A 27437-nucleotide genomic window follows, 5' to 3' on the forward strand; every position below is an offset into this window, starting at 1 on the left:
GCCTGCATATATAAGCCATATTCTCCAATCTCAGCTTTATCAGAAGTAAAGGTATATTGTCTGCCATCTTTCTTACTCTTATATCTTCAGATTATTCAACTAGTTCAGAATTCAGACTAGGAAAACAGGCATTGTTTATTCTGCCTTCTCATACGTCAAACTAACGTCAATGAAAGACGTGATACCATCGTATTGTTGAAATCTTATACCCTTATAATAATCCCACCTCTTTTTCAGCTATTGGGTGCCATTTCCTGAAACTAAATGTTTATAGAGCACTTACTACAGTGCAAATCGGAGCTAGCTGACATAAGGACTTTCCCTGTGTCATCCTGCAGAGCAATGTCATTGAAGTGTATAGAATGGCCTCAGTAGCAACTTTTATCCAAGCAGGTAACTACAGAAATTGAAGGTTCTAGATTGTGATGGTTAATTTTATGTGCCAACTTTACTGGGCTAAGGGATGCCAAGATAGCTGGCAAAACCTTATTTCTGGGTGATTCTGTGAAGGTGTTTCTGGAAAAAAATGAGCATTTGAGTCCATAGCATAAAGAAGATAGCCCTCACCAATGCCGGGGGATGGCGCATCACCTGATCCATCGAGGGTCCAAACAGAACAAAAAGGTGAAGGAAAAGCCAATTCTTGCTCTCTGTTCTTTAGATAGAACATTTATCCTCTTCTGCCCTTACATCAGACTCTGGGACTTATACCAGTAGCAAACCCCCACTCCAGTTTTCAGACATTGGCCCTTGAAATGAATTATATCACCAGCTTTCTTGGTTATCCAGCTTGTAGACACCAGATTGTGAGACTTCTTCACCTCCATAACCATGTGAAGCAATTCCCATAATAAACTCCTCTTTATATCTATCTCTATATATCTTATTGGTTCTGTTTTCTGGAGAACCCTGACCAGATGTTAAGTCTTAAATCCCCACCTGGGAACTTAGTATAGCAATGGAAATAGTGCAACATTGGCTCAGAAATAGAAGAGACCCATTTGTATGGAAAATTAATAAATGATGACAGTCATTTCAAGTCAGTGGGGCAAGAATCCATTTTCTAATGAACAGTATTGGAACAATTGATTGACCATATGAAAAAAAGGGAGTAAGCTCCCACTATACACAGAAACATGTTCCAAATGGATGAGAGATTTAAATGTAAAAAAATACACTTCTAAGATTTAAATCTAAGGAGACAAGGATATAAAATGTATATGCAAATCAATCTTTGAGATTTTTATTATAACAAAAAGACAGGAACAATCTGGATGATGGGTTAATAGAATACACTTAGCTAAAGTATGGTATACCTATACAAGGGAATATTATGGAACTGTTTAGAGTAATATTTATATATGTAATATAAATCTCTATTACTGACACAAAAAATGACATATTATTTAATCAAAAAAGCAGGTTACAAAACAGTAATTTTATTTAAAGGGTTCATATACAATGATCCATGTAAATGGGTTTATTTAAATAACATTGGATCCAGTTATGTCAGGATATGCATGGAGGTGCTCTTACCAAAGGGGTTCATTTACCTGTGCACATTAAGCCCAATCAAACTTGAACAGGAGTTCTCTGCAAAGAAACTAAAGGTTTATTTAAGGAAATGATGCCAAACCTGGAGTCACACAGGTGAGCTGTTATCTAAGACCCGGCTCCGCGTGGCTTTCAGGGGATGGGTTATATAGGGGAGAAATCATTAATCATAGTAACTAAGGGAGTTAGGATCGTGGTCTCTATTGATTGATTGTTGCTAGGATAGGGGTAGCTGATCATTGTGGCTAGGCCTGATGTCAACCATGGCGTTGCTCTGTCTGGTTTCCCAAGCGTGTGGTCAGTGGGATCTTTCTGCTTTTCTGGGCCTGGAGCTGAAACACAACTGAGGCCTAAGTGACATATTTAGTTTGACCATAGTCTGTCTCTATGGTCAACAGACCTAGCCTTTATTCCTAAGATTAATTGATGCTGACCAGAATCTCATTGTCCTAAGGGCTTAGTGAACACGCAACAGAGAAGGAGGCAGGTGAATCAGAGTGTTCCTAGGCTGGAGAAGGCCGGTTTAAATCAAAAGGAGAAAAGGTCAGAAAAGAAATGAAATTTCTGTGTGGTTACAGAGCCTGCATAAACACACAGCAAAATGTGAACTGTGGTCATCTCTAGATGGTGGAATTGCATCTACATGTTGTGGCCTTTCCACTTTTCTTATAGTTTGGGTGTTCTGGAATGAGTACTGTACTTTTGTACAACAAAAACAAGCCATTTGTTTTGGTAAAATATAAAGATGCTGCTGGTAATCCATGAATGAAAATAAGTGATATGCTTTGTTCCTAGGTGAACTTTGTTCCTATTAATGAACTGTTTTGGTAAACTAGTGTTGGGCAGGAAGACAGTGAGACATACGGGAAAACACTAAGAATCAGAAGAATAACTCCATGTTACATGTGAGGACAATGTAGCTAGCTCTGACTTCAATGTATTAGCAAGTGGAGAAGATTTGGAAATGCTATAGAGGACACTCAGGCCAAAACAGGATTCAAGCACAAAGCTTAAAAATTCCAAATTTCAAAGAAGCAGCCCAACTACCAGGAGCATTGTCTAGAATTGCTTTCCTTTTCCTGTTATGCATGCATTTTTAATTAAAAATAACTGCATAATAAAGGCAATTTTCATTGTTTGGGCTGAAACTCTCCTTTAGGTTCTCAAAGGGGTCTCTTTCAAATCATATTCTTTCCATCCCGTAAGAGTTTTTCAATTATCCAAGTTGAGGGGCTTTCAAGTTGTTAATCATGTCAGGCAACTTTATAAAGTAAGTTATGAAATTATTTCATTTAAAGATGAAAATGTACATGGACACCAAGAGAGGTTTTTGTTTGTTTGTTGGTGTTTTGGTTTTGTTCTTGCAAATTTTATTTTAGAAAGCAATTCCAACATTGTTTCTAAAAGATTGAGAAGCCAATTGAAAAGGATACCCTTTTCCTCTAGTTTTGAGGTATGGATTTCTACTTCGCTCTGGTAATACAAAGTAAACCTCACTTCTCCCATCCTAAATACTATAAAATCTGAATGAGAGAAGTCTGGTCTATGAAGATTTGCTGAGTCTGCAATGCCTACCTTTGACTACTTACAGCAAAAACCATACTTTTAGCCTTTTGGGGGAAATCTGAAACCAAAGAAATGACGGACTCTTTATGATTATCTATCTTTCATTTTATTTATTTTTGCTAAGCGGTATAAATGCTACACTGAGGCCTTAAGTCTAAATTAATGCCTGCAAAGAATTTTTTAAAAATCTCAAGCAATAATTTTTGAGTTGACACAATCCAGATGATTTTTTAGGACATTACATAATTGCTAACACCTGGAGAATTGCCATGGGTGGTTGATGGATTTGGGAATGTTATGTTTAAACTCAAGAGTTGCATGTTAAGTAAGAAATGTGTAATCGGAAACAGGTGTTTTCTTAAAGGACTTGCCATGCTTCCTGATCCTGCTTGTCCTTTTCCTTCTTCTAGCCCTAAACTTTCCATGGATCTCTACTAAATACGTTTGCTTCCTTGTCTGTTATTTCTTTTTGTATTTTGTGTGTTTGTATTTGGAAGGAGAAGGGCACAAACCCACAACAACAATGAAAGAGAAGTGTCACTTGCAATGTGAAATTTAGGAAAGGTATACCTCAAAGAGCTATAAATTCAGCAGAATCACAGCACAAGATATAATATAGTTTGTTGTTTCTTTCTGGCTGATATTCAGAAGGAAGAGTGTGATGACCTAATTTGATATTACAGATGCAAGGCTTATTCTTTAAAGCAAAACGTCTATGTTATAGATAAAACTATGTTTTCTTATAATTTCTATTTGCCCTCAAATGGTGGTTTTTCTCTTGGTAGCTGAGAAGGAAAAGGAGGGGGGAAAAACACACAAGTTGAGTTCATGGCTGATGAAAAAGGCCTGAATATGAGATTCTGATGATCGGATTCCTGAATCTAACTATGCAGATGAGCTGAATTGCAGACTCCCTGAGAACCTTCCAGCTGCTTCTAAAACCCCAAAGCCAGGCATGCCCTTCCTCTTCAAACCCCACTCAGTATCCAATCTCCCACGGAATCTCCTCAGACAAACTCCCCATGGTTCCTCATGTAGTCATCAGGCCAGCTTCTTAACTGATAAAACTTGTATCTTCTAAATCCAAAGTCAGGGTGTTCACATTCATTGTTTTATTTCCACGGTTATATTGAAGGAATCTCAAGAAAATGGTTTGCCAACTTCTATGATTAGCCAAATATCCTACATACAAAAGTGTTGTGTCTGTACCCAGGGGGAAAATGGGTGGTTAGAAGTACTTTTGTTTAAGAGTGCCCCCTGCTGATCCTAAACGTGTGCTCAATATTTTTCTGCAATAGGCCATGTATCTCTGTGGCAGGTTGTCATTTAGACATCAAACGATGAGCTACGTTGTGGTGTAGAGGGAGGTTCTTCTGCTCAGCACAGTCTCTAGTTAAAAGCTGTCAAGGCAGACACTTTAGAATGAAGTGCCTGAATACGCTCCCTTGCATACATGGTCCCAGGCAGTTTTGGGGCTCACAGGGCTCTTACAGAGAGAGAGGTTTAAGGGAACTATGTCAAGTCCCCTCTTGTTTTAATATTTTGTTAAAATTCCAAATAATAATAATATTTAATTAAGCACCTGGTATCTTTTGATTGGTGCATTATTATTATTCCCTGATTCGATTCATTATAAGGATTTAATTTCTCAGACTTTTAGTCAATGTGTTCATTGTACTTGATATTACTGGGCCACAGTTTTCAAAAATTTGGACTTCAAGAAGCAATAAAACATTTTAGAATAAGGGGTTTTGAGCCTGGCCAGTGTGGCTCAGTGGTTGAGTGTCGATCTATGAACCAGGGGGTCACGGTTCAATTCCTGGTCAGGGCGCATGCCCAGGTTGCAGGCTCGATCCCCAGTGTAGGGTGTGCAGGAGGCAGCTAATTAATGATTCTCTGTCATCATTGATATTTCTCTCTCTCTCCCTCTCCCTTTCTCTCTGAAATCAATATAAATGTATTTTAAAAATAAGGGGGAAAATAAAGAAGTATCAAAAAAATAAGGGGGTTTGATATAGGGATGCCAACTTTTTGTCTCTTAAATAAACTTTAAATTTTGTAATAATTTTTAATCTCCCTCTCTCTCTCTCTCTCTCTCTCTCTCTCTCTCTCTCTCTCTCTCTCTCTTCTCTCATTTTTGCCTTCACAAGGAAAATGTCATCACAGACTCATAAGTGGAAAATTAGAAAAATGAACACAATGATCAACCCTTGTTCACCTAAGAAACACTAAGAAAATATGAAGATAAAAGACATGAACACTAAATAGAAGTACATTAGTCCCAGTAGAAACATAGAACAAAGATTAATTTTGATGAATAAAAATCTGGAGGAATTGAAGAGTAATTCATGGAGGAGGCAAGACCCCACCTGGTCCTTAAAAGATTGGAATATTGGGGAAAAGCTGGAGTGAGGTGGGGCAAAAGGGTTAATAGAAGGAGGAAAAGAGTTTTTAGGTTGTAATAAAAGGTCATAAGCAATGAAAGGACAATTTTATTTATTATGTTATTACTCGATAACAATTTGTCTCCTTGTGGCTACAAGAAGGACATAAATGATTGTCCTTAAATATCCAGGCAGCTAACCAACCTAATCCATTTTCTTATTATACTGGAAGTTCAGAGAAGTGAGAGCATTACTTTGCACTGACAGGCAAGAAAATTTGGAGCCCTCAACCATGAACCATGAAAGCATTGAGTCCCACAGTAAGTGAGTAACGGCAAGAGTATGAGGTGTTTAGTTTGGGGATCTGTATCACCTGTAGAATTTAATTTGTAATACTAATGTGTCAATGTATTGAGACAATATCAGATGTAGAGAAATCAACATTGTTCCAGAAGGAGTAGGAGCATGGGAGAGTGGTGAGGCATGGGTCCGGGATCAGATGGGCCAGCCCAAGCCTGCCCTGTATGAGTTGTGTGAGCTTGACAAGTCAGCACTTCTCTGAGCCTCTGTTTCTTCATCTGTAAAACAGGGGCTAACAATTCCTACATTTCAGGATTGCTGGTGAAGCACAGAGGTAATACACTGAAAGCATATGTAGCTTCTCATGAAACTGGAAGCTAATGTTATTGCATGGCAAATGTCATATGGGTTTAATCCTGTAAGGTAAGGCATTTCATTTTAAGTAGATTGATGGATAACTCCAAAGCAGCTTTGCTAAAAGTGTTGAATATCTGCAAGGAGCTTTTTATTGTGCAATGATCTATGTTAATTTATTGTGGACTTATTTTTAGTCTCACTTAAAAATTAGAATCATTTTAAATTTGCTGACATCAAAGAATATTTAATAACTGGTTGATAGTCTTTATTACATTGTGCCTCCAATTTGTCTACTTAACTCTAAGAATGCAGTCTCTCAGATATAAATAGTTTCTGTTTGTAATCATTAATCAGGTGGGGGGAAATGGGGAAATTTGTTAAGAATTTATGTGAACTACTTTGAAAGAATATTTCAGTGAAACTGCTATTTCCTCATGTAACCTATGTTCATTGATAGACCAGGGCTTAAGTCTTTGCTGTGGGAACTGTCTGCTCGCTGTAGGATGTCAGCAGCATCCCCAGCTTCTACTCACTAGATGGCAGCAGCATCCCCCAGTTGGTATGACCGGAAATTACCACTTATGGGCAAAATCACCTCCAGTTGAGAACCACTGACATAAGACAGTCTAAAAGCTGAACTTTTAGACTAAAGATAGTTCCAATTTAACATGATTGGATTAATTTGGGAGTTTCAGGATATAGAATTTTGGCCATCCATTTATAAATAAAGAATGAGTTATGCTTTCAAGGCTGTCCCCAGTAATGGCTCAACCTACAGCCTTAGATCCCACCCCCCCACACACACACACACACATCCAATTTTTAAATCCAAATAAACTACTCACCACTTAGTCTATCCCCATACTATGCCCTCCATCTTTACCCCCACTATCCAGTGAATCATATCTAACTTATTCCTTCAGATTTTACTAAATGGCTAAAATTTTCCTGAATCCCTCCCCAATCTTTCTGTTAAAAGTGCTAGCTTCCCCCTTAGAACATGAAACTTCTTCAACTGGACATCTCTTATTCCTTCTTAATCTTCTTCTAACTTTCTTGCAAAGTAGAAGTCTTCTACCCCCAGGACTAACTCACACATGCATGTAAGCACATGTGTGTGCGTGTACACACACACACACACACACACACACAATTTTAATTTCCGTTCAGCCAGGGTACATGTGGAAGAGGAGAAAGTTGTGATTATAAATTGAGACACTCTTTTAAGTTTCATGGGAACCTCTCATAGTCCTCAAATATTTCATAGAGGAAGCTGCCCCTAGGTCATCCTCCCCATTACACATTGCCATATACCATTAGCTTATTTGGTTGACTGGAATAGAACGTAAACTGGGCTGATTTTATGTGGAGGAAGCAGACCCAAGTCGAAAGCCTCAGCAAGAGTTCCTGGAGAACAGGTGAGCATCAGGAGCTTCACAAGAACACTTTAAAAAAAAAAAAAAATATATATATATATATATATATATATATATATATATATATATATTATTGATTTTTTACAGAGAGGAAGGGAGAGGGATAGAGAGTTAGAAACATCAATGAAAGAGAAACATCGATCAGCTGCCTCCTGCACACCCCCTACTGGGGATGTACCCGCAACTAAGGTACATGCCCTTGACCGGAATCAAACCTGGGACCCTTGAGTCCGTAGGCTGATGCTCTATCCACTGAGCCAAGCCGGTTAGGGCACAAGAACACTTTTTTTTCCTTCAAATATGGCATAAGAAGAGGGCATTTAAAAAATATTAGTATTTTAAATAACCAATAGGCATAGGTCGAAACTCTAAAAATACAAAAAGAAAAATAGAGAGTGAAAATTAACTCTTTCTCATCACCCAGTAACCTTTCCTGGGAGGTGCATTACCAGTTTCTTGGGTATACTTTCAGAGAAAACTTAGGCATATCCAAGAATAAAGGCATCAGTGAAAATAACCCAAATGTCCATCAATAGATGACTGGATAAATAAAATGTGGCACGCTCATATAATGGAATATTATTCAGTCATAAAAAAGAAATGAAGTCCTAATATAAACTACAACATGGATGAACCTTGAAAACATTATGCTCAGTGAAAGAAGCCAGACCTGAGAGACTGCATATGGTATGATTCCTTTTCTTTTTCTTTTTCTTTTTTTAAAATATATTTTATTGATTTTTTACAGAGAGGAAGGGAGAGGGACAGAGAGCCAGAAACATCGATGAGAGAGAAACATCAATCAGCTGCCTCCTGCACATCTCCCACTGGGGATGTGCCCGCAACCCAGGCACATGCCCTTGACTGGAATCGAACCCGGGACCCTTCAGTCCGCAGGCCGACGCTCCATCCACTGAGCCAAACCGGTTTCGGCGGTATGATTCCTTTTCTATGAAATGTTCAGAATAGGCAAATCCATAGACACAGAAAGTGTGGTTGCAAGAAGCTGGGGGAAGTGGGAATGAGGACTTATTGCTAATGGGTATGGGATCTTTTTTGGGGGGAGATGAAAATGTTCTGTAATCAGGTGATACTTGCACAATCATATGAATATACTTAAAACTAATTAATTTTTTAAAAGTTTTGTGAATATATATTTGTATCTGTCATAATGTGTTTGTTTTTTTCTCTAAGCATCATCTTCTTTTGGCATCAAGACATGAATTTTGTAATTTTATTTTCTTTGCATCAATGTAGTCTGTGGAAGTAATCATTCACTAAATTAGTCTGTTTTCCCAATAATAGAATTGATAATAAACAATTTTAAGAGAATAAAGGTATAATCTTTTCATACCTTTATATTTGTTTCTTTTTTTTTCTTTTTTTTAAAAATATATTTTATTGAGTTTTTACAGAGAGGAAAGGAGAGAGATAGAGAGTTAGAAACATCAATGAGAGAGAAACATCGACCAGCTGCCTCCTGCACACTCCCCACTGGGGATGTGCCCGCAACCAAGGTACATGCCCTTGACCAGAATCGAACCTGGGACCTTTCAGTCCGCAGGCCGACGCTCTATCCACTGAGCCAAACTGGTTTTGGCTATATTTGCTTCTTAAACAAATCCTACACTGCCAATTCTGTACCTTGCCTTTGTCACTTTCCAACTATCATGGAGATTGGTTCTATATTAGGACATAGCAAACTATGAAGTTTTTCCTGATTGCTGTGCAATTTTTCCTAATGGCTGTGCAGTATACCCTTGTATGGACACATATATTAAACCATTAGTTCTCAACTAAGGCAATTTGGTGGCCCCCTGCCCTGCAACAGACATCTGGCAATGTCTAGAGACATTCATGATTGTCACAACTAGAGGTAACAGGTGCTTCTGGCATCTAGTGTAGCAGCAGTTCTCAACCTGTGGGTCGCAAACAATGAAAATACATCCTGCATATCAAATATTTACATTACGATTCATAACAGCAGCAACATTACAGTTATGAAGTAGCAACGAAAATAATTTTATGGTTGGGTCACAACATGAGGAGCTGTATTAAAAGGTTGCGGCATTAGGAAGACTGAGAATCACTGAGGCCAGGGATGCTGCTGAACATCTTAGGACAGACTCTCACAACAAAGAATTATCCACTCAGAATATTGAAAGTGCCAAGGTTGAGAAATCTTGATTTAAACAGTCCATGAGTAATGAATATTATTTACAATATTTTTTATAAATAACCCTACATAATATTCCATCTTCCAGATAGATAATAATTTCCTTACAGATAATTTCCAGATAGATAGATGATAGATAGATAGATAGATAGATAGATAGATAGATAGATAGATATAGAGACACAGATACAGATACAGTTAGATAGAGATAGAGATAGAGGTAGAGGTAGAGGTAGAGGTAGAGGTAGAGGTAGAGGTAGAGGTAGAGATAGAGATGATAGATATATACTAATTCCCCTATTATTTTGGATACTTACTTTGTTCCTTTTCTACTTTGTAAAATTGCACTGGAATAAATATTCGTATAATAAGCTTTTATTTTTATGATGAATTTTTTTCCAGGAAATTAGATTCCTGAAAGTAGGCTTACTGGGTTAAAGGGAATAATTTTCCCCCTGGGATTGTATAGTGATATTATTGCCATTGTGAATGGGATGTTCCCATTATATCTGGTCATTGCTTTTATTCAGGAAAATGGGTGATTTTTGCATGATTTATATCCATGTTTTGGTTGATATTCTTAGCACAGTGGTGCCAAGGGATGTCTTAGAGGTAAGGGTGGCTTTAGCTTCCTTCCTATAATCTGTTAGCATCACCTCTCAATGATGCCAAATAAACATATAAGCTAAAATCCACGTGCTGGCATTGTAACTATAACTTCAGGACAAGTCCTGTGCCCTTGGTCCTCCTCCAGTCATATCGCCACCCAAAGTTGGAGGCAACCACTGTGGGGTTTTCTTTTTTTAGCATATTACCTACAAATTAATATTTTCCCTCTTCCTTTCCAATAGCTATAACTCTTATTAACAGCTTCAAAGCTCCCAGAACCATATTAAATCATAATGGTGCTGGTTGATATTCTTGTCTTTTTTTTCTCAAATTAACAGGGTTATATCTAATATCTCAGTGTTAGATATGACATAGGATGTTCATTGAACAATAGTCTTTATAATGTTGGGAAAGTATCCTTCTCTCCTAGGTCCCTAGAGTATTTTCCCTCCCCTCCCCCCAAAATAGATATTAATTTAATAAAGCTTCCTCCCCACAGCCTTGATTCCATAATGGCATGATAAGTTTTGAAAGTGCACAGCAAGCTAGAAAAAGCAGGCTGTATGGGAGACAGGAGATTTGAATCCAGTGTGAGCTTTCCTGTGAATCACCAGGGCCTTTCCTTCCTCTTCAGGATATTGTTCAGGCATTGCCTGCAAACTCTGCTGGCTGCCAACCAGTGAATGCTAGTGTGGCCATTCTAGTGGGCACACCCTTAGAAACAAGGAAGGTTTGTTCTCCTGATCAACAAACCTGTTGAGGCTTGTAGTGAAGAACTTTTAAAACATGTCTAAGCTCAACTAAGAACATAATGGACAAAAACATCCTAAAATGTCCCTGAGAAGCAGGCATGACAGTTTAGTCCTGACAGTTCTTAAATTTAACTAGGCAGGAGTGACCAACCATCTTGGTTTCCCCAGGACTGAGGGGATCCAAGGGACACTGGATGTTCAGTGCTAAAATCTGTAAAGTCATGAGGCTATAATTTGAAGGAAGATGTTAAAAGGCATAAAATGCATTTCTTCTCATCAACAGAGTGTGAACTTTGATGGTTTTTCAAGCTAAACTAAACCTTATCAGGGCATGGATTAAAAAGAGAAGAATGTTGCCCAATTTTCAGATCTTTCTTTGTTTCTGATCATTTACAGTTGCTCTAAACCAGCGGTTCTCAACCTGTGGGTTGCGACCCCTTTGGCGGTTGCCTAAGACCATCCTGCATATCAGATATTTACATGATGATTCATAACAGTAGCAACATTACAGTGATGAAGTAGCAATGAAAATAATTTTATGGTTGGGTCACAACATGAGGAACTGTATTTAAAGGGCCAGAAGGTTGAGAACCACTGCTCTAAACAAATCAGGGGAGGGGGGGTAGATATCAGGCCTGACCAGAAATAGGTCACTGCAAAATTATTCCACCACTCAGGCCTCTGGAAAACAATGCTCCCCAGAATCTAAACTCCTGGCAGGAAATACTGAACAAATTTTCCCCTTTGTCTTTGTGACCACCAGCTGTGCCTCCTCTAGGACATTTCTTCCTCCTCAATTTTCAGGCAAGTCTTTAACAGAAAATATACAGCTAGCCAAACCAAAGAGCTAAGTTTTTTTTTAAAAAAAATTATTAACATTAAATCAGTAAAATCAGGTTCTCTTATCTCATAGAATTACAATATCTCTAATTTGCAAAGTCATGTAGAGGAGCACTTCTCAAATGTTAATGTGCACATCAATCACTTGAGGATGTTCTTAAAATGCAGATTCTGATTTAGTAAATCTCAGGAGAAGCCTGAGGTTCCAGGTGAGACCAGGTATACCCATCACATTGAGGTAATAAGAATTTTGTAGAATAATATTCTCCACATTTCTTTGATTGTGTATCATTATTAATTTTAAAAATGAGCATGGACTCAAAATATGTGTATTTATTTATATTTTATATTCATGTGTTAGTACAGTGTAATTTCATTCTTATTTTAAAAATCCTTCTGAGCTCTAATATTTTTTTATTCTAGCACAGCACTGACTCATGTAGTACACAACCATTTTAAGGAACACTGAATCTGGTAACACACCCATTATGTTAACACTCAGTGCATGTTTGTATTTCCCAGAAATACAAACTTCAACTCAGGGAGGCTGTTCTACCTCCGCATAATGAATTGTTATAAAGTTCGTCCTTCTTTTGGTTTGATTCTATGCTTTGTATCCAAAGGTTTACCTTTAGAGGTATGCAAAACAAGCCTAATCCCTCCTAACACTACTGAAAATCCTATCACTGAAAAGGGCCTGATTTCCTTACTATAAACAGAGTTTCTATAAAATAATACCAGCAAACCAACAGAAAAAAATAGGGCAAGGATATAAATATGTATGGTAAACAAATGCTTAAAAATGAAAAGTTAATCACTTCACTCAGATAAAAGGAATACAAATTAAAACTATCATGAAGCATTATTTTTCACTTGTCAAAACATCAAAGATAAAGAGAAGTTGGGTAAATATATTGTGTTGGTGATACTGAGGGAAAACAGGTACCCTCATACATCATTGCAGTCATGTCAACTGATACAACCTTCACAACAGATGTTTAATAAAGCCAGTAAAGATTTGCTTTTTGAAGACTATTGGGAAAATGCTAAGAGTATAATGTTAAGTTTAAAAAAGACACAAAACATATACAGCATGATACCAGAAGAAAGTACTAGAAGAAAACACATCAAAACAATAACAATACCTACTTCTGGATGGAAAGATAACTTAAGAAGTAATTCTAACTTTGTTCTTTGTACTAATAGCATTTTCAAAATTTATAGCAAGCCTGTTGAAAATACTCCAGGGATGTATAGAGCAAGAGCAGAACAGACTTGCTGGACCCCTCTGACAATTCAATATGCAGTCAGTGAGCCATGACTGTTAGTTATGTCAAGTGCTGTGCCAAGACTGAGGTAATGAGCCCTAGCTGGTTTGGCTCAGTGGATAGAGTGTCAGCCTGTGGACTGAAGGGTCCCAGGTTCAATTCTGGTCAAGGACATGTACCTTGGTTGCAGGTTCCCCAGCCCTGGTCAGGGTGCATGCAGGAGGCAACCAATCGATGTGTCTCTCTCTCATATTAATGTTTCTCTCTTTCCCTCTCCCTCTCTAAAAAAATCAATGGAAAAATATCCTTAGGTGAGGATTAACAAACAAACAAAAGACAGGTAATGGGGTATAATGGGAATGCCCTTATGGAGGGCCTAGAATGCCCAAAACCACAAGTCTGGACACTTGGATACAGATTCCATAGGGACACCAATATGAATGGGATCTCTACCCTTTGTGGGCTATAAGAACTCAGAGCTCCCACCACCCAATGCTTGAGCTTGGCCATACCATGGGTCATAGTCAGAGCCCTGCTGGACTTCACACCACCTGGCGTGTGCTGCCACTGTTGCCACCTGGCTTAAGACCCCTGCCCACCTCTGTACCTGCAGACACTGCCAGTGACTGGGACTTGCTCTGGACACTTGCTCTCTCGCTTCTATCACATAAGCTCCCCCTCTCTGTGTGTAACCTGTGTGTGACTCTAGTGGCTTATTGGGGGCAGTCTCCCCTAATAAACCTGGCATTGTGGAAAGACACAACATATGTAACTCCTTTCGAGGATGTTCCCTTGCTGAAGACAAAGGAGGCAATACCAGCCTACAAGTGGAACTGGTTTTAAATTGCATACTTTAAAAGTTTATATTAAGACTGAGATGACTCCTTGGCTTATCTACACTCCTGGGGGAAACTGATACAGTTGATTCTAGTTACTCTTAGTAGTAATATTCTATTAAAGGTGCCATGATCACTGAATTAGCAAACACTGAGCCACTGCTTCTAGAGAAACACGGGAATGTGATCCTGCAAGCTTCTGGCCACATTTTCGTTAACTGACCAACACATAACCTTGTTTTATATTTGTTTCCATTTAAAGACACTTTATTTAACATATATTGTTGATTAATTAATATTGAACTCATAGCCAACAGCACTATAACTCATGCCTGAAAGAAGGTTACGTAACACACATATTTTCTCTATAAGACACCCCACAGCCTTTTGCACTTAAGGACACGAGACAGTACTTCAGTTGGAGGCCATTTTAAACAGTGAATTAACCAACAAAAAAAGCACTGACATGTAAAAAATGTGACATTAAATAGGCCTCAAGGAGGACACCTGTTTACAGTATGAGAGCTGAAACAGGAAGCAGAGCATCACCTTGTTCATCCTCAGCTGGGAACATGCACCTTAGGCCTGTCTGTGCACATCCATGAATCAAAAGTATTGATTTTGGGATTACAAATAAATTTAGCAAGTAGATGATTCATAAATACAGAATCCTCAAAATAATGAGGATCGACTACAGTTATGAATATATTTTTAAGGAAGATTCTTACTCAAAAGAAAAAAATCAAATACCAATATTCTACAGCTAAACTCCTTGAGTAGTTTAAAGTTGAGTACTTTACAAATTATAGCAGTCCCCCTTTTCATAATGGAGAGGAGAGCAATGTATTTTGTCCTTTTATATCGTCATTGTCTTAAGGAAAAGCCATCTCTTTTTATTATTCAGTTAAATTTAGCCAGTAGTTATGGAGTATATCCAACTGGAAAATATGGAGATGTGTGGGATTATCTCAGCTGAAGCAATTTACAGTCCTCTTGGGCATGGCCAAGGGAGGTGGCAATTAAGGCAATTCTTCAATTGCCGCCTCCAATTCAAGACAGACAGGATATGATTGGGGTCACCATAGAGACCTAATATTCTGATGTGCATGAGCCCAGTAAAAAATATAATGCTAAGGAGACCAAATGAAGGAGAAAGTGCATCTACTTGGGATTGTCTGGAAAGCCTGATGGAGAAAATAATATTTGAAAAGACGATGAGAGATTAGCAAAATGGTAACTGGAGCTATAGGATGGAGTGGTGAGAATGTCTTCATACCAGTAGCAGAAGAGCACAGTGGGGACATATGATTTGGAACTGGCTCAGAATCCAGCAAGAGTATAGGGTAGGTGAAAGGAATGAAAAAGAAACTGGAAAGCAAATGGCTAAATGATGAAGGGAAACCTGACTACTTTGATCATTCATGCTACGTATTTCCAGAAGCTTCTTGCTTCATCCCTATAATGGTGAACTGTTTACTTGTCCATCTTTTGCCTCCTTAACTAGACTGCATACTGGAGGCAATCAATGGTCAGGCCTCATTCTTTGCTAGCCTCCCTCTCTCTGTGTTCTCCCCACACTCCCCAACATACAAACACACACACTAGTATGCAAAAGATCGCTCAACACCAATGCCTGCTTGCCACCAGCTTTCAATAAATATTTACTCATTTAATAATTGGCTTGACAAACACACTAAATCTTTAACAAGCCCCGGTATGTTCCCAAAATTACTGGTTTTTCTCAAGGAGCAGATGGCTAAACTTTGTAACTATCCTGGTATTTTTCCAGAATATATGTATATGTGGAGAACAGGAATTTTTGAAAGTGCCGCAATATTATATTACACATTTCTATTTCTATATCTAAAACTGAAAACAAATTTGCAGCAGAATCTCTATAAATTTTACAGTTAACTTTGTAAATGTATATGTATGTCCTTAAAATTCTCATTTTTAGGCTATGTTCTATTTTAACCACCTTGATTATATAAACTTAGAACTGAGTTTAAATACTCAGAGTGATCTTAGACTGTCTTTTGGGTTTAAACTATTATATTACACTAGGGGCCCGGTGCACGAAATTCGTGCACTGGGTGGGGGTGGGGGGAGTGTCCTTCAGCCCAGCCTGCCCCCTCTCACATACTGGGAGCCCTCAGGCGTTGACCCCCATCACCCTCCGATCGCCTGATCGGCCCCTTGCCCAGGCCTGACGCCTCCGCCAGAGGTGTCAGGCTTGGACAGGGGACCCCCATCTCCCCCGATCACTGGCTCTGGCCCCCGCCCAGGCCTGAGGCCTCTGGCCCAGGAATCATGCCTGGGCAGGGGACCCCCATCTCCCTCTGATCGCTTGCTCCACCCCCCGCCCAAGCCTGACACCTCTGACCCAGGCTTCAGGCCTGGGCAAGGGGACCATCATATCCCCCCAATCCCTGGATCCGCCCCCCACCCAGGCCTGATGCCTCGGCCAGAGGAGTTGACCCTCATCACCCTCCGATCACCAATCACCGGATCGGCCCCTTGACCAGGCCTGAGGCCTCCGGCAGAGGTGTCAGGCCTGGGCAGGGGACCCCCAGCTCCCCGCAGTTGCAGGCTCCGCCCCTGCCCAGGCCTAACGCCTCTGGCCTAGGCATCCGTCCCGGGCAGCGGGGACCCGCAGTGGCAGCGGGGGGCGCCGTGATCGTGGGCTTCGCTTTAGGCCCAGGCAAGGGACCCCTAGCTCCTGGGACTGCCAGCTTCGACCGTGCCCAGCTCCCATCGCTGGCTCCACCCCTACTTCCTGCTATCACTGTCCAGGGCAGCAAAGGCGCCTGATTCTCCGATCATGGCTTGGGGGCAGGGCAAAGGCGGCCCCAGGGCCGCCTTTGCCCTGCCCCCCCAGCTCTTAGCTCCCCCCTGGGTTTCCGATCACTGTCAGTGGCAGGGGGCTTCTTCCTGCTTTCCCTTTCGCCTCCCTGCATTGTGCCTACATATGCAAATTAGCCTCCATCTTGTTGGCAGTTAACTGCCAATCTTAGTTGGCAGTTAACTGCCAATCTTAGTTGGCAGTTAATTTGCATATAGCCCTGATTAGCCAATGAAAAAGGTATCGCCGTACGCCAATTACCATTTTTCTCTTTTATTAGTGTAGATGAGGTTATTTCTGAATATTCTTGAAGAGAAACAAGTTTTAAATATAAAATTATTTTAATCATATCTTAAAGTTTTTCTCCTACCTCCAATAAATTTTAATTATATAAATATTTTAAGAAGTCAATTCTTGCTCTTAACTGCTTGAATAGGAATGTCCCCAGTGTTATAAATGCAAAGAATATTAAAAATCAGTAAATATACCCATTTGGGTATATGTCATGTAAAATAGATATTACAATTCTCTAATAGCCAGTCAATAGCCAGGAACTTATAAATTAATTTTTGCCAATATCCATTGCTTCAGAAGTTGAATTTATCATTAAAAATGATTAGTAAATTTAAAAAGAGGCAAGTTTTAAAATACACACTTTTGCAGTTAAATTATTTTACTTACTGTCTCAAAACCTCGATGTGGGTGATCAGGAAATCCACCTGGTCTACCACCTTTAAATTCATCAAACAGCAAAAATGGATCCAGATTTTTTAACTGAAATAAAAATAAAATTCAGCAAATTAGGCATGCCTTTTAAGCCACACTACTAGGGACCACATTCATGAACCGATCTAGAAGAATTCACTGAAAACCACATAGCCAATGAGCAACTTATTGAAATGAAAATTGCTTTCAGAAAAGAAATACACACACACAAACACACACATACACAGATTCACTGATTAAGTTAGAATTGACATTTTATGAGGTGTGAACAAACATTTCTTAATCATCTAAGATCTAAATAATCCAGCAGAAACTGATAGAGTCTGTATCCTAAACAGATTGATAATCTCATGGGGGAACAGACTAGAAAGTCACTGATTGCACTGTGTTGATAAATGCTCTAGAGGAAGACACTTTATTACACATGAGTGGGGCAGGGTCAGGAAAGATGTCACTTAAACTGGGTCTTGAAGTATATGTAGCAGTTCAGTAGAAGGGGGAGAAGGAAGATTATTCCAAGAAAAAGAGCAAAGACACAGCTTGGCAAGCTTGAAGAACTACAAGGAAATGACTCTATTGGGGCAAAGGATGCACCTAGAATTATGATGAGAGATAGGCTGAGGAGAGAGGTCAAACCTTAAAGAAGTTTGGGTTTTATCTTTAAGAAGATGGATTATAATCAGAGGTTGAGATAATCAGATTTAGAAAGATCACTCTAGCACACATGTGGAAGGTGGTTTAGGAAAGGAAGAGGACGAAGACAAAGAGTATTTAGAAAGTCACTTCAATAGTCCAGGCAAGGAGAAATGCCAGGCCTAAGGCAATGGCAGTGGTGATGAAGAATGGGAACAAGAAAGAGCATTAGATAATTCCCAAACTTCTAGCTCTGGTGCCTAGGAGGATGGCAAGGCCATCCAGAAACACAAGGAATATAGTAAAAGCAGCCATGGTGACTTCATTTTAGTTCACATTGAGTTTGCGATATCTACATAAATGTTATCTGTATAAATGGAACTTTAAATATTTAATGTCCAGTATATTGTGCAAAAGCTAGAAGACAACTGAAGATAAATATCAAGCTCAAATGAGAGGTAGAAACAGATTGGAGTTGCTCTGAATCTAAGAACCAATTTGGGAAAAATGCACATTTACATAATATTGTGTTTTCTCCAGTTATTTAGATCTTTGAAAATGTCTTTGAATAGGATTTGTTATTTTCTCCACAAAGATTTTGCATAATTTTTTCTAGATAATATCATTTTAAAGGTATTATAAATAATATTTTTAAATTATATTTTTGAACAGTTTGCTTCTTGGGATAAGAAATGTGGATAGAAAGGCAATTTTGAACATTTCTATGCTCATTAATTTTAACAATTTATCTGTAGTTTCTTTGGGTTTTCTTTGCAAACATTCACAGAATCTGTGTATTTATCAATAAGCTTTTGCCCAGAAACTTACAAACAAATTTTTCATTTGCATTAAAGCTGTAGCAGGTTGCTAAGCTTAGCTGGCCTCTGCATGTCTTCTCATTCTGGGTCCCAAGGGTTAACAGTGGTCACTATCAAGAAGATGCTTTTCTGATAGCCAAGGTCAAGAGCAAAAATGAGCCAAGTCAATGGTGCACAATCACATTAACACATCCTATTGGTCAAAGCACATGACATGGCAAGTCCAAAGTTAGGGAGGGGGGAACTTAAACTCTGCATATGGGACTCAGGAAAATTCCTCAACCTTATGAAGAGATCTACAGAAAACCTGCATTGAACCACCTGGTTACTGGTGAAACTTTAAAAACAATCCGTAAAATCACGGACAAGATAAGGATGTCTATTACCATCATTTCTACTCAGCTCTGTTGTAGAGGTGCTAGCTTGCAAAAAGAAGAAAAAGGAATAGAAAGCATAAAGATTTTAAAATGAGGGGAAAAAGTTATTTGCTGATGGGTGTAATTGGAATATTTCCTCCCTCCTTGTAATACAGCAATTTTCAACCTTTTTCATCTCATGGCACACATAATTACTAAACTTCTGTAGCACACCAAAAATATATTTTTTGCTGATCTGACAAAAAATAGGTATAACTGTGATTCATTCACACCTGATGGCTACTGTTGTGTTGGAGGTTATCATTTTTAAATTTGACAATTTCAGGGACAAGAGGTCAGTGCCCCTAACTAGTCAGGCATTGTATGTTTTAAATATTTCCGCACACTGTTGAAAATTACTGCTGTAATGGGATTATGCTCTCCCTGATATTTCCAGTACCCACCTGGGACTATACATAATTATACTATATTCCCCTATATTTCCTATGCTGTACTTTACATCTCAAGACTATTGTGTAACTATCAATCTGTACTTGTCAATCCCTTCACCTTTTTAACCCAACCTGCAACCCTCTCCCCTCTGGCAACCATGAGTCCGTTTCTGTTTTGTTTGTTCATTTATATTGCTCTTTAGATTCCACATATAAGTGAAATCATATGGTATTTTTCTTTGTCTGGCTTGTTTTGCTACCTAATTAATTTTATTTGTTTGTTTGTTTGTTTGTTTGTTTATTTCAAGGTATCTACTCTGTCATATTGTTAGACCTGAAAATATCAAATGCTTTCTTTGACTCTGTCTCTGGTTTTGACTCTTCTTTTCACTATCTATTGGTGCACACCACATGTGTATGTATATCATACAGGTGTATATATGTAACATATATTGTACATACGCACACAAATTCAACAATCTACTGAAAGATTTTTTTGGTTTTATTTTATTTTATTTTATTTTATTTTATTTTATTTTATTTTATTTTATTTTATTGTTGACATACAAATGTACATTCTATATAAGCACCATGAGGTAAGATATATGATTATATGTAAAACTAGAGGCCCAGTGCATGAAATTTGTGCACAGGGGATGGGGTGGGTCCCCTCAGCCCAGCCTGCACCCTCTTCCAATCCAGGACTGCTTGGGGGATATCCAACTGCCAGCAGTCGGACATCCCTCTCACAATCCTGGACTGCTGGCTCCTAACCACTCACCTGCCTGATTGTCCCTAACTGACCCCCCTGCAAGCCTGATCACCCCTAACCGCCTCTGCCTGCCGGCCTGATCGCTCCGTACTGCCCCCCCTGCTGGCCTGGTTGCCCCTAACTGCCCCCCTGCCAGCCTGATCACCGCTAACTGCCTCTGCCTGCCAGCCTGATCACCCTCAACTGCCCCCCCACCAGCCTGGTTGCCCCCAACAGCCCCCCCCCCGCTGGCCTGGTCGCCCCATGCAGCCTGCTATTCAGTGGTTTGCTCGCCCCTCACTGCCCCCCGCCCCCCGCTGGCCTGGTTGCCCTACTAAGCCTGCTGCTCGTTCATTTGGTCACGCCTCACTAACCCCCGTGCTGGCCTGGTGGCCCCATGCAGCCTGCTGCTCAGTAGTTTGATCGCCCCTCACTAACCCCCCTGCCAGCCTGGTCACCCCACACAGCCTGTTCAGTCGTCTGTTCGGTTGTGATGGTCACTTAGGCTTTTATATAGATAGACCAGAGGCCTGTTGCACGAAGAGATTCTTGCATTAGGCCTTCCTTTCCTCTGGCTGCTGGCACTGGTTTTCCTCTGGCACCCAGCACATAGGCCTTCGCTCTGGCCGGGCTCCAGCCGGAGCTGGCCCCGCGGGCATGAGGCTTTCGCTGCTCTGCTGCCCCCGCAGCCGTGAGGCTTTCGCTGCTCCGCCAGCCCCGGAGCTGTCAGGCCTCGCTCCACCGCTGGGAGCCTATGTATGCAAATTAACCGCCATCTTTGTTAGGTTAATTTGCATACTCTCCTGATTGGCTGGTTAGCATAGTGAAGGTATGGTCAATTTACATGTTTGTCTATTATTAGGTAAGATGTTTGGGTCTTTAAAGCATAGGTTGTGAGCCAGGGACTCTTAACTGGTGTAGAATTCAGGGTGGCTGTGAACTTGGCTGAGGAAAAAAGAGTATATCCTTATTTTCACTAACCTCTAACTGAAATTTTCTTCTTTTTTTGTAGTAAAATATACATAACATAAATGTTACCATTTTAACCATTTTTAAGTATTAGTTCAGTGGCATTAAGCACACTGTCATTGGTGTGCAATAGTCACCATCATCCATCTCCAGTCTGAAATTTTGACATTTGCTTCAATTATGAATGTAGTAAAAGAACCACAGTAAAATACTAGTACCTGTGACTTTGTCACCAATACAAATCAAAGGTATTTACATTTCATATTACAGTCGTTGCAGGTATATTGAACTATTTTTCATGCTTTTAACAACTTTGAAATCAGGTAGTTAGAACTGCCACCAAGTCTTGCTGTTTAATGTAAAACTATTAAATTACAAATGTGTTTTATAATATTTTGCTAACCATAAAGTTTTCCTTTGCAATCCTATGTATTTTATGCATTTAAAAAACAATATTCTGAAAAGGAATTGATAGGTTTCACCAAACCACCAAAAGGGGTTCACAAGTCAAAAACAATGTAGAAACCCTCAGCAGATGTGTTCCTGACAGATGGAGTAATTAAAGTATTAACTACCCTCAACAAATAATAATGGGTTTACTGATAGGTGTCCAAATTCTTTACATCTGTTCTATTGGTGATGTGGCCTAATAGAATATGACACCACATCCACCTGCATCTCCCAACATCCATTGTGCATTTAATAATCCCTTAGGATAATCCTGTTTGCATCTATCTTTTGGAAAACAATGTTGATGGACCTCAAAAGTTATTCATAGTTAAAAAGTAAGCTAATGATAGAAAGAGTATGAGAATATCAGAGCAGATTTTAAGAGGAACAAACATTCCAAAATGAATCCATTGCCCTACATGGATGTAATATACAGTATGGTGACTATAGTTAATATATTGTATTGCATATTTAAAATTTGCTAAAAGATATCTTAAAAGTCCTCATCACAAGAAAAAAAAATTTGTAACTATGTATGGTGGCAGATGTTATCTAGACTTATTGTGGTGATCATTTCACTATATATACAAATATTGTATCATTATGTTGCACCTGAAACTAATACCTCAAAAAACTTTTTGGTTTCTTTTTTTTTAATCTGGTAGGGTGCTGGGCACAGTACTCCCTGGGTTATAGCCATTTTTTAATGGGCATATAAGATTTTCTTTTCCACAAGTCCCATGTTTCCCATAATTTTCAAATGAAAGAGCTCTCTAATGTTGAAAAACATCTACATAACCTATAGCTGCCTTCTCTGATAGCCCCTACTTACCTCCACCACCACAAAAGGACCACAGTGTTGGGTCCCAGCAGTCTCCCTATGAACCCAAATCCCTGGCAATTGCTGACTGGCCAAGGGTATAGACCTGACCCAAGCCAATCCAATCAGATTCTCTCTCTTAGGAATTTGGAATTGAGACTCAGAGTTAGCCCCTTGTACTTTTACTTGTAGGCATGTAGAGTTGAGGGCATACAGTGGGCATGTCTGCTAATATGCATGCTGAGGCTGGTGGGATGTGGGCGTGCAGAGAGAGGCAGAGACATTTCATTAAGCTCATCTGCACCTTCTGCTCAGGACCTCTATATCCACAATACAGAAATGCCCTTTTGGTTGGAGTTGGTCCGTAGGGGACCACAAATGCCAGATCTACACTTGACTCCTATGGCCCCACACAAAGCAGCTCATGTTGGTTTGGGGCCCACTATTCCCAAGTTTGCCCTCCGTGTCCTACCAGTCCCTTCCTCAAAAAAGCACAAAACAGCCACCAAACCAACATACCTCAGGTCTGCCGATGCTTCTGCGGACCCTTGCTCCAACTCCTTCTGACTGCTCCTGGCTGAGCACTGAGAGGGTGACTTTCTTGGAGGACACCATGTTGCAGTCTTAAAAGGAACTGTTCTGATGCTGAACTGTAGAGGCTGGAGGGCAAAAGGCAGGGGGGAACAAAAAAATAGTCACTAAGTCCCAAGTCACAGCTAAGGACTGCAAAATAAAGGATATTAAAATCAATCATGCCCAAAATACTAATTTATTGATTGCTTCCTATGTATGAGATGTGGGTTAGGTGATTTAAACAGCAGTCATGATGGTGAACGAATGTGTTTGAATACTTACTTGGTTCCCAGTTACTAATTATTTACTACTGTTATCTCATATGATCCTACAGCCATCTTCTACAAGGTTTAGCAATACTAGTATGGGCACTTTATCTGCTTTACCTCATTGAAATTTCTCAGACTGCTCTCCCCTTTTCTCCCCCCCCCCCCCCCAGGCTGAGAGAGCTTCACATGGTGACTCAGGAACACAGAAAAAAAAAAACAAGATGCCTGTGACTCTCTAGATCAGGGGTGGGCAAACTTTTTGACTCGAGGGCCACAATGGGTTCTTAAACTGGACCGGAGGGCCGGAACAAAAGCATGGATGGAGTGTTTGTGTGAACTAATATAAATTCAAAGTAAACATCATTACATAAAAGGGTACGGTCTTTTTTTTCTTTAGTTTTATTCATTTCAAACGGGCTGGATCCGGCCCGCGGGCCGTAGTTTGCCCACGGCTGCTCTAGATGCTGAAGACAGTGGCATTGAAAGGGATCTTTGAGGGTCATCATCAAATTCAAAGACCCATCTATCCCTGAAGTCCAGGACCAACATTTCTGGCAAGAAATCTTTGGGCTTTCTCATGAAGTCTTCAAGAGCACAGGAAATTCCTAGAGAAGGTACCTTTGGCAATGCATCCAGGATTTCAGGACCAAGCACAGAACAAATCCCTTTTCCTCTTTGCTTGCAGATAGTAACTTCAATCCCTAAAGCTCTTCTTCAAGAGAAATATAATCCATTCCTTCAAAGATTCCCACTCAAACCAACTGATGCTTTACGAGCATAAACCCTGGAGCCAGACAGCCTGGGTTTGCATCCCAACTTCCCCATGTATCATCTGTGTGGCCTAAGGCCAACTGCTAATTCTCTCCTTCCTCAGTTTTTCCATCTGTAAAATAGGAGTGATAAGACTGCCTACCTCAAAGGAGGGCAGTCAGTGCTCTGAGCACTCTACCTGGAAATTCCCCTCCCCTGTCAGTCAAGGCTCACTAAGAGGAGCAGGTAATCAATATTTATTGGGTGCTGGACTGTGAGAAACAGAAGTTCTCAAGCTTCAAAGCTGTACAGAACGAACAATAATCACCTACAAGCAATTCAAAAGTATTTTGACTCCATCTAGACTATTTCTGGGTCCTTCCAGGCTCCTAGAATTCAGAAAGAAAAGCTGGCTACCACTTTCACCAAATTGCAAAGTACTACACAGCATCTCTAGTCATCTCCCTCTGAGACTTCCCTAGGCATCAGAAGCAGGATGGGCTGGGTGCTGATCCCTGTTGCCCTGCATCCCCCCCCTGCCCCCCACGCGCCCCACCACCCGCCCAGTGAGCACCCGGGTACTCACATGGCGACAGCTAGAGTCTGTGCAGCAATGTGAGCTCCGGCAGTGCGCTGGAGCGCAGGGAGGAGGCGTGCAGCGCGCGGAGGAACCCGTCTCATCGTGACTCAGCACTTCGCTGCTGCTGTAGAGAGGCGGGAGGCAGGAGTTCACAGGTCTCACAGGGCCTGGGCAGGGGCGATACTCCTCATTGACACGTGGTCTTGCAGAGGCTCTCGCTCCGCCCTTCCCTCCCCCCTGCCAGCTCTGCTGCCCTTTGGCCTCTGTGCCCCTCCCGCCTGGGAGAGATGCGCCCCTGAGCCGGAAGTGGAGGGAGGGGAGGCGGGGGGGGGGGGGGGGGGGGGCGCGGGGGGGACTGGACCCTCAGAGGAATGTGTTGGCCTGAGAAGTGCCCTGATTATGGTGAAGGTCCCAGATGGACTCAGTAGGAAACCTCTCTTAAACTGGAGTCTGCTTGCCATACAACCCACAGAGCATGACTGTCCAGGTTTGAATCCTGCTCCACCACTTGTTAGCCTTGTGACCTTTTGCAGGCGGCTCAGACACTGTTTCTTCCATTGTAAAATGGGGATGTTGATGATCATACAATAGAACCTCTTACAGGTGTGATGAAAATGAAATGAGCTTGGCAGGTCCCTAGCACTACACAATCGTTTGTTACATAAATAAGTTGCGTGCTGTTTGCCACTTAGAAAGAAGTAGGAGGAGGCATTGGAGAGTTTTCCCAGGGGGAAGGTGGAGTTACAGAAGCCAGTGAAGGGATCTAGTTAATTGCTAGGATTCTTTTTTTTTTTTAATCCATTGCTAGGATTCTTTTTTTTTTCCCTTTATTTTTATTATTGACACTATTACACATGTCCCCAAACCCCCCACCTTTGCCCATCTTCACCCAACCCTGAACCCCCTTTCCCTCTAGCCATCACCACATTGTTGTCTGTGTCTCTGAGCTATGCATATATGTTCTTTGCCTAATCCCTTCATCTTCTTTCATCCAGTTCCCTCCACCCCTCCCCTCTGGCATTTGTCAGTCTGTTTCATGTATCCATGACTGTTTCTATTTTGTTCATCAGTTTTTTTTGTTCATTGGATTTTATATAAAGTGAGATTACATTGCTAGGATTCTTAACCAGGGGTAGCAGGTATGTTTCTGTCTTCTAAATACCAGAAATGGGTGGCTGTTTCAATGAAACCTTAATAAGGATACTGAAATTTGAATTTCATATTATTTTCACTTGTCACAAAATATTATCCCTCTTTTCATTTTTTTATTTCCACAACTTAAAAATGTAGAGACCATTCTTAGCTCGCAGGCTAAGTGAAAACTAGACAGTGGGCCAGGTGTGGCCGCAGACCTGGTTTGCAGATCCCTGCTCTAAAAGAGGTTAGTAGTGGAACAAGGACCTTCCCCTGGATTTCTTCCGTCAGTGGGGCTCAAAACCCCTCCCCACCTTACTTAGATGATTCAAGCTAAATTAAATAATACACATAAGCATTAAAAATGCCATGAAATAATGTGCCTTATATCATCATTTACTTACGTCTGTAACTGACTCCAAATAAAATAGAAGCATGGGCTTTCTATCTGGCACTTTGCAATCTTTAGTAAATGCTCTGTCTTCCTTCCCCCCCCAAATTTAATATTTAGCCAGATGCCTGAGCCTGAAACACAAGCGTTCTCATTTTTTCATCTTGAAATCCTATGAATTCTGCCTTCAATCTCTTAAATGCATACAGTCCTTCACAATTTGATTGCTACCGTCCATCTTCTCTATTAGCCACTGCACTCTTCCTGCCTTCAGGCCTATCACTGGCCAATCCATTCTCCAAGTCGCAGGGAAATGGAATAACTGCCTAAAATCTTCATTTTCCTCAAGAGAAAATACTAGGATGTCATTAACCTGGCCTCACCCTCCACACTTGTTAAAGGACAAACTGACACACATACACACACACACACACACACACACACACACACACACACACAGAGGCATCCCCTCTTTCCACCATGCTGAAATGCTGAACTTCTTTTAGGTTTGGGGATGTGCATTCTCTCTCTTGTTGGCTTTCTGTGACTCTGTCTGGAACTTTCTCTCTACTGATCTGGCTTATCCCCATTCATCTTTCAACTCTCAGTTGGGATATCACTCCCTCTGGGAAAACTTCCCTTTCTGTCCCTTCAAGTCTGGGTGAGATGTTTGACACAGTAATCATTACATTTACCAATTGTTAACCAGTCACTGTTTATCATCCTTTGGAAAATTCTATTTTCCTGAGGTGGCCCCAACAGTATTTCCCATCAGACATGACTTTTTCTGCAATGTGACCTTGATAATCTCCCCCATCACAAGCGGAGCTTACCTCTCTTCCTCT

General features: G+C 40.4%; 1 protein-coding gene across 2 annotated transcripts in view; it reads right to left on the bottom strand.

The window, feature by feature from the left end:
* PIR (pirin) overlaps positions 1 to 25338 on the bottom strand; it is a 79220-nt gene extending 53882 nt beyond the window's left edge. The window contains exons 1-3 of one of the 2 annotated variants that reach the window (XM_081114971.1): positions 25074 to 25338; positions 23415 to 23554; positions 17602 to 17694 (exon numbers count right to left, since the gene is read on the bottom strand). In XM_081114971.1, coding sequence (XP_080971097.1) covers positions 17602 to 17694; positions 23415 to 23510 — 189 coding nt within the window. In that variant the 5' untranslated portion in view covers positions 23511 to 23554; positions 25074 to 25338. The remainder of the gene's footprint in view (positions 1 to 17601; positions 17695 to 23414; positions 23555 to 25073) is intronic. The other variant, XM_081114972.1, reaches the window with a different exon arrangement.
* Between the last annotated feature and the right edge of the window lie 2099 nt (positions 25339 to 27437).

Source organism: Myotis nattereri, assembly GCF_964212035.1.
Source record: "Myotis nattereri genome assembly, chromosome: X".
Classification (NCBI taxonomy): Eukaryota; Metazoa; Chordata; class Mammalia; order Chiroptera; family Vespertilionidae; genus Myotis; species Myotis nattereri.